Below are 15977 nucleotides of genomic sequence, written 5' to 3' on the forward strand. Positions count from 1 at the left end.
TAGAGCTGGCTTCCTTTGTTCCAGAACCTGGTCTCTCTTTGCACAATTCTCCTCTTGCTCCTTTCTCAAGTATCTTCTCTGTGATCCCTTCTACTGTCAAATAGTTTTGTCACTGTGTTTGTTATTTTATAAAAATGCAGACTAGGCTGGGAATTGCCAGGAACCTCTAGATTCAATATTATGCTGATACTTAGATGTCGATACAATACAGATCACTATTCTCATCCTTTTTGATAGATGTATTATGATTTATTTTCTGTAGATTTCATTTTCCAAACTGCTCAACAGTCAACTTTCTCATGTCTCTCTCAGCAGTGGGTCTCCTGGCATCAACCAGCTATAACCCACATTCACTGAGTTAGCAACGGATGATGCAACTTGAAAGTGTCATACCTTGTGTCTGAACGTCCGCTTGTATCTGTGTGGCAGTTGATGAAGGTGCTTTCCCCACCTTTTGACAAATGCTTTGCTGAGATCTTCCATCAAGTGTTCTCTTGTCACATCCAGGGAGGGGAGCCTTGAAATTCATAGCCCATTAACTTCTTGATAACATTACGTTTGGTGGAAACCTCAAGGTCACTGGAGATGGCATTGTAGCCTTGAGTATTGTCCATGCTGGGCTACAATCTTGTTTGACCTCCTCAGAAATCTCTGGTTTCCTTTATTTTCTTAATGCTAATTTTGGTACACAGTGTTACAAAACCACTGTCCTTTTCTCTTTTCAAACTTGTTAGAATGAGGGATTTATTTTATTCATATTACAGGCACCTGCAGCTCAATACAGGTCTACAAGATGCCAGAAATATTTTATGATACCAATTTGTGGATACCAAAACACTTTAGAATTTCATAAAATGTCTAGAGGAGAAGGGTGCATTATTTTAGGGCTGCAGGAAATACTTGTTAAAAATCGATAATGAAAATAATTGCCAACAAATTCCATATTTGATTAGTTGGGTCTACTTCAGAAACAAACCAGCTATGGACTGATTCAAGCCATTGTTTTCATTATTGGTACTGTACAGCCAGACCAAAGCATTTCTGGCTACAAGCGTAAGTAGCTACATTATAGTAAGCATAAAGTAAAACTGTTTATGGTTATATTGGGATGGACGAACTGCACCGGCAACGAACATATTCCTCTCAATTGCGATTTACAACGCTTAATCAATGGAGTCATTGATTTAATTCCTGTATAGCTAGCCAACTACAGTAAGCGCTTTCTCATTTAGGGAACTAGTGTAGATAATCTCATTTAAATAGAGTTCATAGCCTACAATATGCTATTAAACTTAAAAAATGGAGTTATAATTGTGCGTTTTCTATTTTACACATGTGATTGGGAGCTTAGTGAATTTACTTGCTTTTATATTTTTGCGAAAAATGTATTCCCAATTACTAAAGACATTTCTGACCACAAAGATTTTCTTTTAAACATGTAGTCTGCTCGAAGTTGGGCAGTGTAAATCGCCATCGCACTAAATAGGAATGGAAGTAAAAAAGACGACCCCTGACGATTTCAGCTTCCACTCTCCTGGTCACCCTTCTGAGCCTGGTTCCTTTCTAGGTTTTTTCCAAAATTTCTGCCTTCTTTAGGGAGTTTTTCCTAGCCACTAGAATTCAATACTGTTGTTGTTTGCTCCTTGGGGTTTCAGGCTGGATGTTTTGTAAAAGCACTTTGTGACAGCTGCTGTTGTAAAAAAGGCTTTATAAATATATTTGATTGAAAATTTTGATTGAAATAATAGTATCAACTTTGCTTTGATTCAGACCAAGCAAACGGACTAGGCAATAAACTGACCTAAATCTAACTATTAGCTTACCTTAGTCTAGGATGGTGCTCACTGAGCTCCCTCTTGTGGTTTAGCCTCAAGTTTATCCTATGTGATTAACTTTATCTTTCTCATGTTGCAGTGGGCCCATGTATTTATTGATTTATTTTAGTTTCAGGCCTTTAAGGTGTTGAACTTGAAGCCAGGAAAGGAACTTGTTTGCAAGAAAGGAATAGGGTATGCAAACAGACTAGACCACCGGACAGTGTCACACCACAAATTGTATAGAGGAAAAAAAAAATTTAATGGTAGTTCTAATGTACTTTGAGTGTCAATCATTATTCACCCTCTAGCTAACTAGCAAGTTAAACCAAATTGACTGCTGGACTAACACCCAAGTTCTCAAATGACTTGACTAGGTAGGTTAATGGGTTGGCTAACAGGTGGGTGTATATACACTGCTCAAAACAAATTAAGGGAGCACTGAAATCACACATCAGATCTCGATGAATGAAATATGTTCAAGATCAAAATCTTTACTCTACATTGTGTGAATCATTGAGAACAAAATGACAAAATAATGGTCAATGGAAACCAAAATCACCAACCGATTGAGGGCTGGATTCAAGCTCATATCAAAGTAAACAATTGAAATCACAGGCTCTTCCAACTTGCCTGAATTTCATCATGGCAACCCATAATGTGACTCAGTATTGTGTATGGCTCTCATGTGCCAGTTCAGATAACATCTGGGCATGTTCCTGATGAGACGGCGGGTGGTGTCCTGGGGATCTTCTCCCAGACCTGGATCAGGGCATCAGTGGTGCTACTTGGCGGTGTCAGATGCACTGATACATGATGTCCTAGATGTTCTCAATTGGATTTGGGTCTGGGGAACCTGAGCACCTGTCAATGACATCAATACTTTTGTCATCCAGGAACTGCCTACACACTCTGGCCACATGAAGCCGGGCATTGTCCTGCACAATGAGGAACCCAGCGCCCACTGCACCAGCGTAAGGTCTGGCGATGGGTCTGAGGATTTCATCCCGGTACCTAACAGAAGTCAGGGTTGTGCTGGCTAGCGCGTGGAGGTCTGTGCGACACTCCAAGGATATGCCTCTCCAGACCATCACTGACCCACTGCCAGACCTGTCATGCTGGATGATGTTATAGGAACCACAGTGTCTCCAGACTCTTTCATGTCTGTCACATGTGCTCAGGGTGAACTTGCTCTCATCTGTGTAGAGAACCGGGCCCCAGTGGCAGACCTGCCTATTCTGGTGTTCTCTGGTGAATTGAATGCCAATCGAGCTTCATGGTCAGGCTTGGAATTTCGTCTTTTTAGGGGCAAGGCCATTTGACCTTCGTGTCACAAAAATGTTTAGGACACAAAGGCCATTGAGTGAAATAAGATGATTTGGAACTTACAAATAAACAACTTGAATTGCTGATAAGAAAAAGACACACACAAATATACATATAGATTCTAGAATCTGTTTCATTTCAGATTTTTTTGTTTGGAACGTTCACATGACTACAACAAACAGGCCATGGTATTTGCAGTTAAGTTACGTAAAGGCTAGTTAGCCAGAAGGATAACATTCCCTCCGTTACCCAAAAGTAAACTACTAAGCGTCCTTTAACATCACAATCACCTGCGCAAATGAGTACTACCTGAATAAATATTTGTGCACGGAGCAAGTCATTTTAGTTTTTTTATCTTTCACCACAAGTTCTGACATGTTGAGTGAATTGAAACGTTACTTCTAGGAGCTTTCAAAAAGTGTTCAGGTTTATTCTCTCGCTCAAAGTTTGGAACTTTCCCACCACCCAGTTGCTCATGAACGCACCATCCTAAACAGAGAGGTTTGATTAAGGTAAGCACTAGGTCAGCTATCAATAATTAACTAGCTAGCTTGCTTATCTGATTGTAGACTGTTATTGTGGTTGTTCTCAGTTGCGATCTAAATTTACAAACAAACTTACAAACAAACTGCTGACTGCGAGATTTTGACGGTAGCAGGGGTACAAAAGCCATAGTGGCCGTAGTGCGTACAATGATTTTCAGGGCATCACGGCCAGAGCGAAGGGCAATGATGGCCATGGCCATCGTGGCCGTTGTGAAATTCCTAGGCTGTGCAGGGCTGTTAGCACAGGTCCTACGAGAGGTCATCGGGCCCTCGTGCTACCCTCATGGAGTGTGTTTCTGAGAGTTTGGTCAGAAATATGCACACCAGTAGCCTGCTGGAGGTCATTTTGTAGGGCTCTGGCAGTGTTCCTCCTTTTCCTCCTCACACAAAGGAGCATATACCGGTCCTGCGGCTGGGTTGATGCCCTTCTATGGCCCTGTCCAGCTCTCCTTGTGTAACGGCCCATCTCCTGGTATCTCCTCCATGCTCTTGAGACTACTGGGCGACACCGCAAACCTTCATGTGCCATCCTGGAGGAGCTGGACTGCCTGTGCAACCTTAATGGGCTGCAGGTACCACCTCACGCTACCAGTAGGTACTACCTCATGCTACAAGGACACTAGCAAAATGCAAAACTAGAAGATAATCAGTCAGGAAGTATAAGGAGAGAGCAATTGTCTGTGGCCACCCCCTGCAAAACCATTCCCTTTTTCAGGGTTGTCTTGCTGTTGCCTCTCCAGTGCACCTGTTGTCACTTTCATTTGCACCAAAACAGGTGACACTGATTCACAATCGCTTATGCTTTCTAACTGGACAGATCAAAATCCCTGAAGTTTAATTGACTTGGTGTTACACTGTGATGATTATGTCTTTCCTTAATTTTGTTGAGCAGTGGTATAAAAATAATCACACTTGTGAATTTATTTGATTTGGAAGTGACAAATCTGTTCAACCTTCCGGTGGTGAACATTAATTCATTGAATTCTTTCACTTTTTATATTATAGAACATGTTTCTTTTGGATTCAGAACATGATATCGTTTTAAATAAGAAACAGAAATGGCAGTGAAAAAATATTCACACCATAGACTTAATATTCAGTAGCACATCCTTTTGCCAATATAATTGCGAACAAGCACATCTTATTGCTATAAATGAGTGTCCTGCACCTTAGAACTGACAGTTTTGCACACTTCTTGTGCCAACTGCTCCGGTATTCTCAGATTTGAAGGGTGGCACTGTTTTCAGATATCTCCAAAGGTTTTCAATAGTATTTCTATCTGGATTAATTGTTGGCTGTTTCAGAACAGTCCAGTGCTTGGTCTTGAACTATTTCTGATAGTTTTTTTTAAGTGTTTTTGGGATCAGTGTCCCTCTGGAATTTGATGAAGACCCAACATTCTTACATTGGGTTTTGACACTGCGCTTCAAAATACCTTGATTTCCTCCTGAACTCATAATGCTATGCACAAGTTCAAGGTACCCAGTGCCAGAGGCAGCAAAGCAACCCAAAATCATCACTGAATCTCGTCCATGTCTGTACATAAATAATTATGGATTTGACAAATGGGCACATGATTTGATAAGTCTTCTGACTGCGCCAATGGCAATTTTCCCTCAAACTCTTCACTGTGTCAGTAGAACCTTCTCAAGACCTTGGTTTATTTGTTAGTTAATTCCTACTAAGTAGCCAATGGTTTAAACCTGTGTGATCTGAACCGGAGATATTGGTGCTGTGGGTACGTTAACAGGGTTGTTATGGATCTGTTGTCGTTGGCCAGTGGCGCCAGGCTAAGCAGGAACTCAGAGGTTGAGTTCAGGTAACTGTTGTTAAGACAGATCTGATGTTACACTTTTCATTGGCACCTGGCCTCACAGGATGCAGGAAGTGAGGGCGGCAGCAGCAGGTCTCTGTCAGGACCACTAATGAGCTGTGACACCACATGGTGATCTCAGGAAGGATTAAAGCAGTAAAAATAACAGTGTGTCTGTCTTTATTTGGCTGACTGGGTGGAACAGTAGGCTGTCTTTTTTTGGCATTTACCTATTTTTGTCCAAATGTCACATTCAAATGCATTTGCAGGTTAGAAAAGACATCTATACGCAAACCTGTTGTTAATAGTCTAGAAGATAGAATATTCCTTTGGTTCCTGTCTGTGTATTCCTGGTAAACAAATCTATTTATACGGACTGTCTGATCCTCAAGGTTATAGTGATGCGATCCGCATTGTCAGCCATCAGGGATTTACTTTCAGGTTTTTATAGAAAGTGTGTCCACAGATGAATCCAAAACCATTTTTCTTACTATTATCGTTTGCTTTTTCCATCTCGCCACCCTCTCTTTCCCCCCCGTTTCTCTTCCCTTCTCTCTCTTGCCCCTCTTGATCAGATTACCTGTGTGGGCCAGGGGAGAATGTGTACAGCATTGACTTCACCCGGTTCAAGATCCGAGACATGGAGACCGGCACGGTTCTGTTTGAGATCACCAAACCACCTAATACAGGCAGGACATTTAAAGCTAACGTTAATACCAAAACCTGAAAGTAATCCCTTAGCCAGACAGTCTTTTCTAGTGGGGACCCATTTTCTCAGGTTTCAGTATTTTGGTGTGGACTTCTGGTCCCACTCACACACATGCATAGAGGGATGACCTTTTATGGTGTGTTCTCTCTCTTTGCACTAGAAAAAGCAGGTGATAAAAGAGACATTGATCCAAATGCTGGGAGGTTTGTCCGTTACCAGTTCACCCCTGCCTTCCTTCGGCTACGACAAGTGGGCGCTACGTAAGTCTTAACCCTTGACCCCTACAATGAAATCTAACTCAAAGAAATGACTAATTCTCTCCCTATCTCTCTTACTCTCTCTCACTCCCTCAGTGTTGAGTTCACAGTAGGAGACATGCCCATAGAGAACTTCAGGATGATTGAGAGACACTACTTCAGACAGAAACTCCTCAAGAGTTTTGACTTTGAGTTTGGCTTCTGTATGCCCAGTAGTAAGAACACCTGCGAACACATTTATGAGTTCCCCCCTCTGTCTGATGACATTAGTGAGTACACACACACACGCAAACTCCCACACATACCTCTATGGACAGACCATCTTGATGTTTGGCTTTAATCTGAATGTGTGTCTCTGTTGCCCCCTGCAGTGCGAGAAATGATCTCGCACCCATACGAGACACAGTCCGACAGCTTCTACTTTGTGGACAACAAGCTAGTGATGCACAACAAGGCAGACTACTCCTACAGCGGCGCCCCCTAGACGACGGAGGATCAAACAGGCTCCTGCAGGCAAGACCGACAGACTGAGGGACAGACGGAAGCCCAGACTGACCTAGGGACAATGTAACACAGTGGCACTTTTTAAAGCCCGTTGATCCCACGCTCTCCTTCTGCTCAGTGGTGTGTGTGTGTGGGTGTGTTTGCATGACCATGTGTTTGTGTGAAAAAGCTTGTTTGCATCAGAGCCTGGTAACCCGTGCACACACGTGCACACACGTGCACACACACCCACAAATCACTCTCAAACCAAACACCACTTGTTCAGACACTGCCATTGATCCAGTAGATGCCAGCATACAAGTGCTTGTAAGGTGTGTCCAGCAGACATTAATTAATCTTGTAAAGCGACATAGAGTTGTTATGGCAATATGACCAGCACGTCTTTGTATAGGACCAGTAGATCCTAGTGAACAAATAAATAAATGAATGAGTTTGTGTATATATGTATAACTTGTCTTTCTGTATATTTATTGTGTGGGTGAGTGGGATTGCGAGTGCACGTCTGTATGTTGGGCAGTGACTGTGTGTACTTGCACTTACGTGTGTGCATGTCTAAAGCATAATTACATGAGTTAAGACTTCTTCATCCAATACCATAACTTTGTTTTGCAGCATATTATTGAATGACTGGGTGACATATATTGGACATCATATACAGTATATTGGATGAATAAACATGTTCATTCACTTTTTGTTTATTAGAGGACCTTCCAGTTATGACCAGTACATTTTGTATATGAAAGCCATTTAAAACAAAATGTATGATTCTTTATATTGCACTGCTCCTTACCAAGTGTTCAGAGCAAAGAACCTTTAGTTTTTTTCCAACATGGGTGGGGGGAAATTAACCTTTGCTTTCCCATATACCAGCAGACCTGTCATATCAGTCCTTGTTAACATGTTTTTGTTCTGCAATTGTTATCAATGAGTTGTTATTAGCATTATTCCATCTGAGCTAGGTCAGGGATCAGGAGGTATCACATGTGGATTATGACACCTTTTAGGACATTTAATCTGTTTGGAACCTAACACGCTTTAAATACATTGCAAAAGCAATCATGTAGCCAGGTCTTCTGGAAAGTAGGAAGTTGCGGCAGCAGTTGCTGGCTTAATGTCTTTATTTCCTCCTTTCCTCTCTAATATTATTTAATCTTTTGTCCCCTCTTACCCTCTCTGTCTGTATCTCACTTTCCCTCTCTATAAGGACATTCCAGTGTGTTGAGCTCGGTTGGTGCTGTGTTAAGCAGCAGACAGTTATTGTGTTCCCCCAAAAATATAAACTTGAATGACCATGCTAGTCAAACCTGTAACAGAATGTGATTCATTCATTTAAAAATTATTTTCTAAATAAATTGATTGTGTAATGTTTTGGACCATTCTAATGCCACTTGTGAAAAAAATAAAGGTTTATGTGATATTCTTTTTTTAAATAAGGAATTTCCTTTGCTGTTTGTGGTTTGTGTGTGTTGGCATTCTTGTTTCTATAGTTCTAACAATATGAGGTTTTCCGGTGTAAATATTTTACTATTCTCAAAGTTGACAGTGATTTAATTAGTTTACACATTCTCCGGTACCTTATTAATCTCTACACTTTTTGTTGGTCATCAGGTAAGTTGACTTGTTTATATCCGAGGGCCAATTAGTTGTAATTTCCTTGTTTAGGGACAGAATGGCAGATCCTGCACCCTGCCGGTGAACTCGCCTTGAAATAATTCAGTTATTTGTCTATTTTTAAATGAAACTGTATTGGTTGTGAAGCACTAGTAATCATATTTCTTACTAGATGTAGTTGAAATGTACCAAAAAATTTGCCATAAATCCTCTTGACGTCCTATGATTGAAGTCAAACTCTGTATTTCTCCTTAATCAAGCACTATCCTTGATTCTTCCTACTCATTAGTCTGTCAAATCAGATCAATGCTAAATAATCTGATGTGGTGGTCAAAAGATGAGTTACTCCATTCAAAGGTCTCAATTTATTTTCCTCTGTGAACGCAGCCGTAGAAACATTATGTACGTTTACTATTGGAATGTTTGCTTGGGCTTTCCTCATAAGCCTTCGGAACACAACGCTTGTTCTCATTCAGGCTTGCAGCCGTGGTGTAGTCAGAGCACAGAAGCAACTGAGAAACCCTGCCCCAAAGAAGAATGTGGATGTGCTAAAGCCCAGGTAGAGAGCCCCCGCAGCGTTGCTGTAGCAATCTCAGTACTGAGTGATGTTAACTGACACCCAGGGACGGGATGCAGATGACGAGTCCCAGTATGATGAATTCCATTAGTTATCTCTGCCCTGTGGATTCCCTCACCACGGTACTCCTGGGGCTGTCCTGTGGATTCCCCCACCATGGTACTGGGGCTGCCCAGGGATTCCCCACAGAGAGACAGATAGGGTGAGGTTGAACAGGACCACGGTGGCCAGCAGGACCTGTGGGGAGGCCAGGCAGGATGTGCCAACGTCACACTGGGCACAGTTCATTAAAACAAACTCCCAGGTCTCCGGAGAGCTGGAGGGGCTGTCCCTTCCAGAGGAGGTGAGGCAGCTCACCCCCCCAGCCAGAAGATGAACGTATATGGGTGCAATGACCAACTAAGGAACTTGGAGTGTAGGACAGGCAGCACCCCAACAACCCCGGCGGTCTAACCTGCTGCCCTTGCTGGACAATTACTGCTGCAGCATGGCTTTGAATCTGCGCCACTGCTCTTTCAGAAACACTCTCCACACTCTAATAATTCATGAATGTTTGACAAAAACAATATGGCTTTCAAAATGTTGTTGCTTTAGCTTATTTTTCCTTTGTTCTCTTTTTTTTTCTCTACCCAGTGACGGGCTGTGGTAGCAAGATGGACAGATTATTAGGGAAAGAAGCAACAAGTGCAAAATCATTCACAATGCACAAAAAACGTCCTGCACATACAGCCATAAGGGGCCTGGCCACCCCTCAAATCTGGCCCCTCTCGTTTTCTTCCTGGGTTCCAACCCTGCTAGGGAGTTTTTCTTAGCAACTGTCAATTGAATGCTTGTTGTTGCTTGGTCTTTCTGGATTTTAGTCTGGGTTATCTCCATAAGCACTTGGCGACAACTGCTCATATAAAAATAGGTTCATAAAATATATTCAGTGATTCATTGACAGGCTAGTAATTATTACATAATATCCTGTTTATTTGATGTACTGTAGTGTGTGGTCCAAATGGCACCTTATTCCCTGGTGCACTATTTTGACTAAAGAGGAAAAAAGACCCACCTTATTCCTGAAGGGGAAAGGACATTGTGTTCCATGGACTACCACAACTACATTTTATTGCTATCATTACAGAAACTTTGGAGAGCTACCAAAGAGAATCAAGAAATCAAGACAAAACAATTCTGTATCAATGCCAAACAGTCAAACAGGTAAAAGAGCATTGCACTTGTGTATTTCTGTTCCTAACAGATTTTTCACTAATTTACTAATGCTTTTTATTTTCCCCTGATAAATATGTAAATACGATTTGGGCAGTTTTAAAACCTTTCTGATAAATCTGTAACATTTATGACTGTTCTAATGCCAGTCTTGGTGAACAAAAAAAAAGCTTTCATAAGTTTGCCTTTGTGTTGGGGCGAGTGTGGGGTTGGGAGGCTCCATCATTTCATACTAGTTAAAACTATTAACTTTATTCAATGACTAGATGAATAATGACTCTTCTGTCCAAAAACATTTACTTTTCATGTCAACAATCAGATGTTTGCCTGAAATAAATGATTTACTTTGGACAAACGGTTTGAGTTACTATAGTGCACCAACTTTTGCACCAAGTCCAATTCACGCTAAACGATACAGTCTTGACTTTAACAGGAGACTGCTGTGACCAAGGACCAAGACTGCAAGTCAGAACAATCTGTCATTCTTAGGGCAGGTAAACATTTAACACCTTCCCTTTGAGCCTTGAGTTGAACAGCTAATCATTGGTTATCTATTTCATTTTTAGGTCTCAGTGTACCATAAACAGCCCTGGGGCATTATGTTAGGTAGAATCAAGATCTGCTAGTGGAAGACCATCATATATACCTATTTGTGGTGACCTTTAATATTACAAAGAGGCAACAAAAAATGGTATTTGTCCATGGCTACTGGAACCATAGAAGGCTAGGAGGCGTTCTCCCTCAGGTTTTGGGCTAGAGGCCAGTTCTCTCAAAAGATCATATGAACTCCAGATTACACATAATCACAAATCCTACTGAATAGCTGAGTCAGTAAATGTTTAAAGATTGAGGCTGAGTCTGCATCTCTTACATGGATTAGTATATAATTCCACAATAATGGAGCTCTAAGGGGGAAAAAACCTCAGCTGTTTGTTCAAGGTGAGCCAGACATGGACATAATGTGGTTCAGGGTTCAGCATTGCTGAAGAACACCCATGGTCCAGCTAGTCGCCCCCCTTGATGAGCAGAATAACAGCCTCAGCTTTCCAGTCTAGAGGGATTAGACACATTTGTAGTGAGATGTTGAATAGGCAGGTGATAGAGTCTGCCATGATAGAGGCAGATAGCGTTAAAAACAAAGGGTCCAGGTCAACAAGCTGAGCTGATTTGTAAGGACTAGTATGTTCTAGGGGGAAATGGAATATAAGCAGCAAGGGGGAGAAGACATGGCATATTTAAATGCATGGACACCCATAAGGTAGTGGTTATAAAAACTCTTAATCATTTGAAGTGTATCAAAGGTAACCGTGGTTACCACTGCAACAGCTCACAAGTCCTTTTCTTGTGCAAAGCAACAATCTCTGAAGTTATTCGTATAACAGAAGTATTTTATTGTCGGATTGGATTGTTTTATAAAAATTAACAGTTACAGGGGCTCTGATAATGATAGAGATGGTATAACTATTGTGAACTATCTCTTGTTGAAATTAAGGAGAGCTTTATGTTATTCTACAGTAGTTAGATTGATGGTCCTTATGCAGAAATGAATGTTAAACTTCTCACAGATTATGTTTTGATCGACGTAACCAAGAAATGTTCCAAGGTGACACCCCAACCCCTGGGAGGAAATAAACAATAACTATCACTGAATGTTACCACACCTAAACATTTTCAATGGGGTAACATTTCAATAACTTTCACTGAATGCTACCACTCCTAAACATTTTTCAGTGGTGTAACATTTCAATAACTATCATTGAATGTTTCCACACCTAAAATGTTTTCAATGGTGTAATATTTCAATAACTATCACTGATTGTTAGTACACCAAAAAAAAAGTCGGTGGTGTTACTTTACATTTTTTCCCCAGCATGAATGTATATCTATATAAATGTGTTCATTCTCACAAGGAGTTGTTTGACGTGTTATATAGCTCTCTTACTCTTTACTAATGTTAGCAAGGATATTTTTGTCATAAAACTACAACATTTCCTTAACTGAATCTAGAAATAGGACATTTCTATTTTGCAGTAGAATTTGGATCTATCGATTTACGTTTTATTATTCGGTTCATAAAAGTCCCAGCATTTATAGCAAGCATAGATACCGCTTCCCTAACCATAAGATGGACGCAACTGTTTTCTAATAAATGATAATGGAACAGAGAAAAGTAAGCTGTTTATTTACTGATAATAGTAGTAGAGAGGTAGACAGATCACTATTGATCATGGTTTTCAAGTAAATATAGTCAATCTCCCATTTTAACGATACTTTTACACTAACCAAATCTAAAGAGCATGTTATACATTTTAGATAGCTAGCCACAGGTCAGGGTAACTAATTCCCACAGGCATTGTGTTTGATAAACTAGGCTCAAATACAGTGGGGAGAACAAGTATTCGAAACACTGTCGATTTTGCAGGTTTTCCCACTTACAAAGCATGTAGAAGTCTGATATTTTCATCATAGGTACTCTTCAACTGTGAGTGACGAAATCTAAAGCAAAAATCCAGAAAATCACATTGTATGACTTTTAAGTAATTCATTTGCATTTTATCTATCGATCATGGCCCCATCCATCCTCCCCTCAATACAGTGAAGTCGTCCTGTCCCCTTTGCAGAAAAATATCCCCTAAGAATGATGTTTCCACCTCCATGCTTCACAGGTTGGGATGGTGTTCTTGGGGTTGTACTCATCCTTCTTCTTCCTCCAAACACGGTGAGTGGATTTTAGAACAAAAAGCTCTATTTTTGTCTCATCACACCACATGACCTTCTCCCATTCCTCCTCTGGATCATCCAGATGGCAAACTTCAGATGGGCTTGGACATGCGCTGGCTTGAGCAGGGGGACATTGCGTGCACTGCAGTATTTTAATCCATGACGGCGTAGTGTGTTACTAATGGTTTTCTTTGAGACTGTGGTCCCAGCTCTCTTCAGGTCATTGACCAGGTCCTGCTGTGTAATTCTGGGCTGATCCCTCACCTTCCTCATGATCATTGATGCCTCACAACGTGAGATCTTGCATGGAGCCCCAGACTGAGGGAGATTGACCATCATCTTGAACTTCTTCCATTTTCTAATAATTGCACCAACAGTTGTTGCCTTCTCACCAAGCTGCTTGCCTATTGTCCTGTAGCCCATCCCAGCCTTGTGCAGGTCTACAATTTTATCCCTGATGTCCTTACACAGCTCTCTGGTGTTGGCCATTGTGGAGAGGTTGGAGTCTGTTTGATTGAGTGTGTGGACAGGTGTTCAAACAGGTGCAGTTAATACAGGTAATGAGTGAAGAACAGGAGGGCTTCTTAAATTCTTACTGGTTGGTAGGTGATCAAATACTTATGTCATGCAAAAAATGCAAATGAATCATTGAAAAATCATACAATGTGATTTTCTGGATTTTTGTTTTAGATTCCGTCTCTCGCAGTTGAAGAGTACCTATGATAAAAATCTCAAGTATTTGTTTCTTAACCTAGCAGTAAATTAATTCCCACAACCACTTTTTTTTTATTATAAAATCAAGTTAATAGTTACATGGAGTGGCTGTTTGCCAGGGTGTTGTGGTCTGGGGACGGTGGCCAGGTGTTTCTGCAACTTACTTTCAGTCCGATGAATGTAAGTATGATTCCGGTGAGAGGTCAGAATTTAGTTTGTTGTGGAATTTGGTTGTTTAGACAGGAGTTTTCTGTTCATGTAAACGTTCCCTTAACCTTCATCCTAACCCTAACGCCAGTACCATCATGCCTAACCTTAACCCTATGTTAACCTTAAATGTTAACTGTAAATATTATTCGTTGCGAAGTGTTTTTAATTATAAATACATTTTATTAAGGACCAACATAATAGCGAAATGTTAAGGAGCAACATATTAATGACTCAATAGTACAGGGTATATGTTGATAGCACACGTAATTGCACTGATTTCTGTTCATATTAAACGTAATTTCAGTTCACACGTTAGCTGTACATGAAGGTAATTCCTGAGAGGTACAGTTGTTTTAGTGAGGAAAAGGCTTTATGTATTGTTTAATAACACCATATAAGACCACTTCCCAAATGTATCCAAGTCATGATGACAAGAGATTGTATTGTGTAATGTTTTTAAAACCCACCACGGAGAGACTGGACCAATACAGGAAGTAATGCCCCACGAGATGTATAGTCTCATAGAAAGAGGAAACATTTTGACACCTTGTTTTAATGTTCTTTTCTATACTATAATGAGATACAGTATAAAGGTTATACTCTAACACCTAGTGCACCCCATTTTCTGAAGAGGTGGTATGTACTATAGCTAATGGCAGTGGTTAAATTTGGATTTTGGATGTGGAGGAGACATGTATTTGGGGAGTTAAGGGAAAAACACAGGGGAAACCCTAACCCTATGCATTTATGAATAAAAAGTAAATAAACTAATGTAATATTTAATGCAGTAATCCACCTATATTTATTGTAAGTTGTTTATGTAGCTAGCGTTACAGGTAAATAATAATAAAAAGTGAAATATTGTTGGAGTTTAGTTTAGTTAGTAAGTTTAGTTAGCTAGTTAGATTTTACCTTTGGAAATAGTCTGTCTACTTCCTCCTTGTACTGCATCCAGCTACTTATTAAATCTAGTAGAGTTCAAAAATCAACCCTCATCAAACCACCGTCATCAAAAAAACATTAAATCTTCTTCAAAGTCGTAAATTCTGGAGGCAAGATTGTTCTCTATTACTCTGGCCAGTGGTTACCTACAATACACACCATATTCCACCGAATATAAGCTAACATTAGCCCAGCTACCTAGCTGAGAGTATTATGTTTTTGCTTAGTTAGCAAACTTCAGTTTAGATATACTGTAAAATACCACATATTTTGGAGTGTCTGCTTACTGTAGATAGATGGCAATATACCTATTTTCATTATTTAACTAAGTTTCCATATAATTACACTTAGCAAGCTTGCTGAGTACTTTTTCTTCATCCAATTTTTTTGGTCTGCGTACTGTACTGACCAACACGATACCATGTGACGCTATTTGTTCTTTTTAATTTATTTATACTTTTTTCCCCCTGCTATTTGTTCTGTCAGCCCATTTTTGTGCTTCTGCAGCTACCTGTTATCTCACACTGACTCATCAGATTGCATTCTGGAACGTTCATAAATACATAAATAGCTCTAACTAGAGCGCTGTTATTTCAGAGCAGTATCTAGTTTGAGTTTACGAACGCGTCGATGTCTCCAAACTGTCTGTCAGTGACCACAGATTGGAACACACGATTGTAAAATCAGGGCAAAATAGCACCTGTTGTGTCTAACATTTTAACTGTTGGTCTTTGGAGGTGCTGGTGCTCAGCTGCACCTAGTTCACATTCTGACCCATGGTACGGCTGGCTCCGGCCCAAACTACCCCTCGCTGATGGAAATGTTTGTATACTTACCCACCTGCTGCAATGTATGTTACCTACTTTAGTTTTGACCATCATGGTGCCTAGTGTGGTGAAGGGCACCTTAAAGCACTTCCTCTTACTGGCCCTCTGAATGTGACTCCATACATACACCCCCAGCCTGGAGTTTCTGAATGTATTGCACAAGTAAGCAGTTAAAGAAATGATGTTACTCGTCAA

General features: G+C 40.5%; 1 protein-coding gene across 2 annotated transcripts in view; it reads left to right on the plus strand.

The window, feature by feature from the left end:
• Positions 1-7660, plus strand: part of unc119b (unc-119 homolog b (C. elegans)) — a 29808-nt gene extending 22148 nt beyond the window's left edge. The window contains exons 2-5 of one of the 2 annotated variants that reach the window (XM_010899655.3): positions 6074-6187; positions 6368-6467; positions 6561-6733; positions 6836-7660. In XM_010899655.3, coding sequence (XP_010897957.2) covers positions 6074-6187; positions 6368-6467; positions 6561-6733; positions 6836-6948 — 500 coding nt within the window. In that variant the 3' untranslated portion in view covers positions 6949-7660. The remainder of the gene's footprint in view (positions 1-6073; positions 6188-6367; positions 6468-6560; positions 6734-6835) is intronic. The other variant, XM_020047777.2, reaches the window with a different exon arrangement.
• Positions 7661-15977: the final 8317 nt, after the last annotated feature.

Source organism: Esox lucius, chromosome 7 (assembly GCF_011004845.1).
Source record: "Esox lucius isolate fEsoLuc1 chromosome 7, fEsoLuc1.pri, whole genome shotgun sequence".
NCBI classification, from domain to species: domain Eukaryota; kingdom Metazoa; phylum Chordata; class Actinopteri; order Esociformes; family Esocidae; genus Esox; species Esox lucius.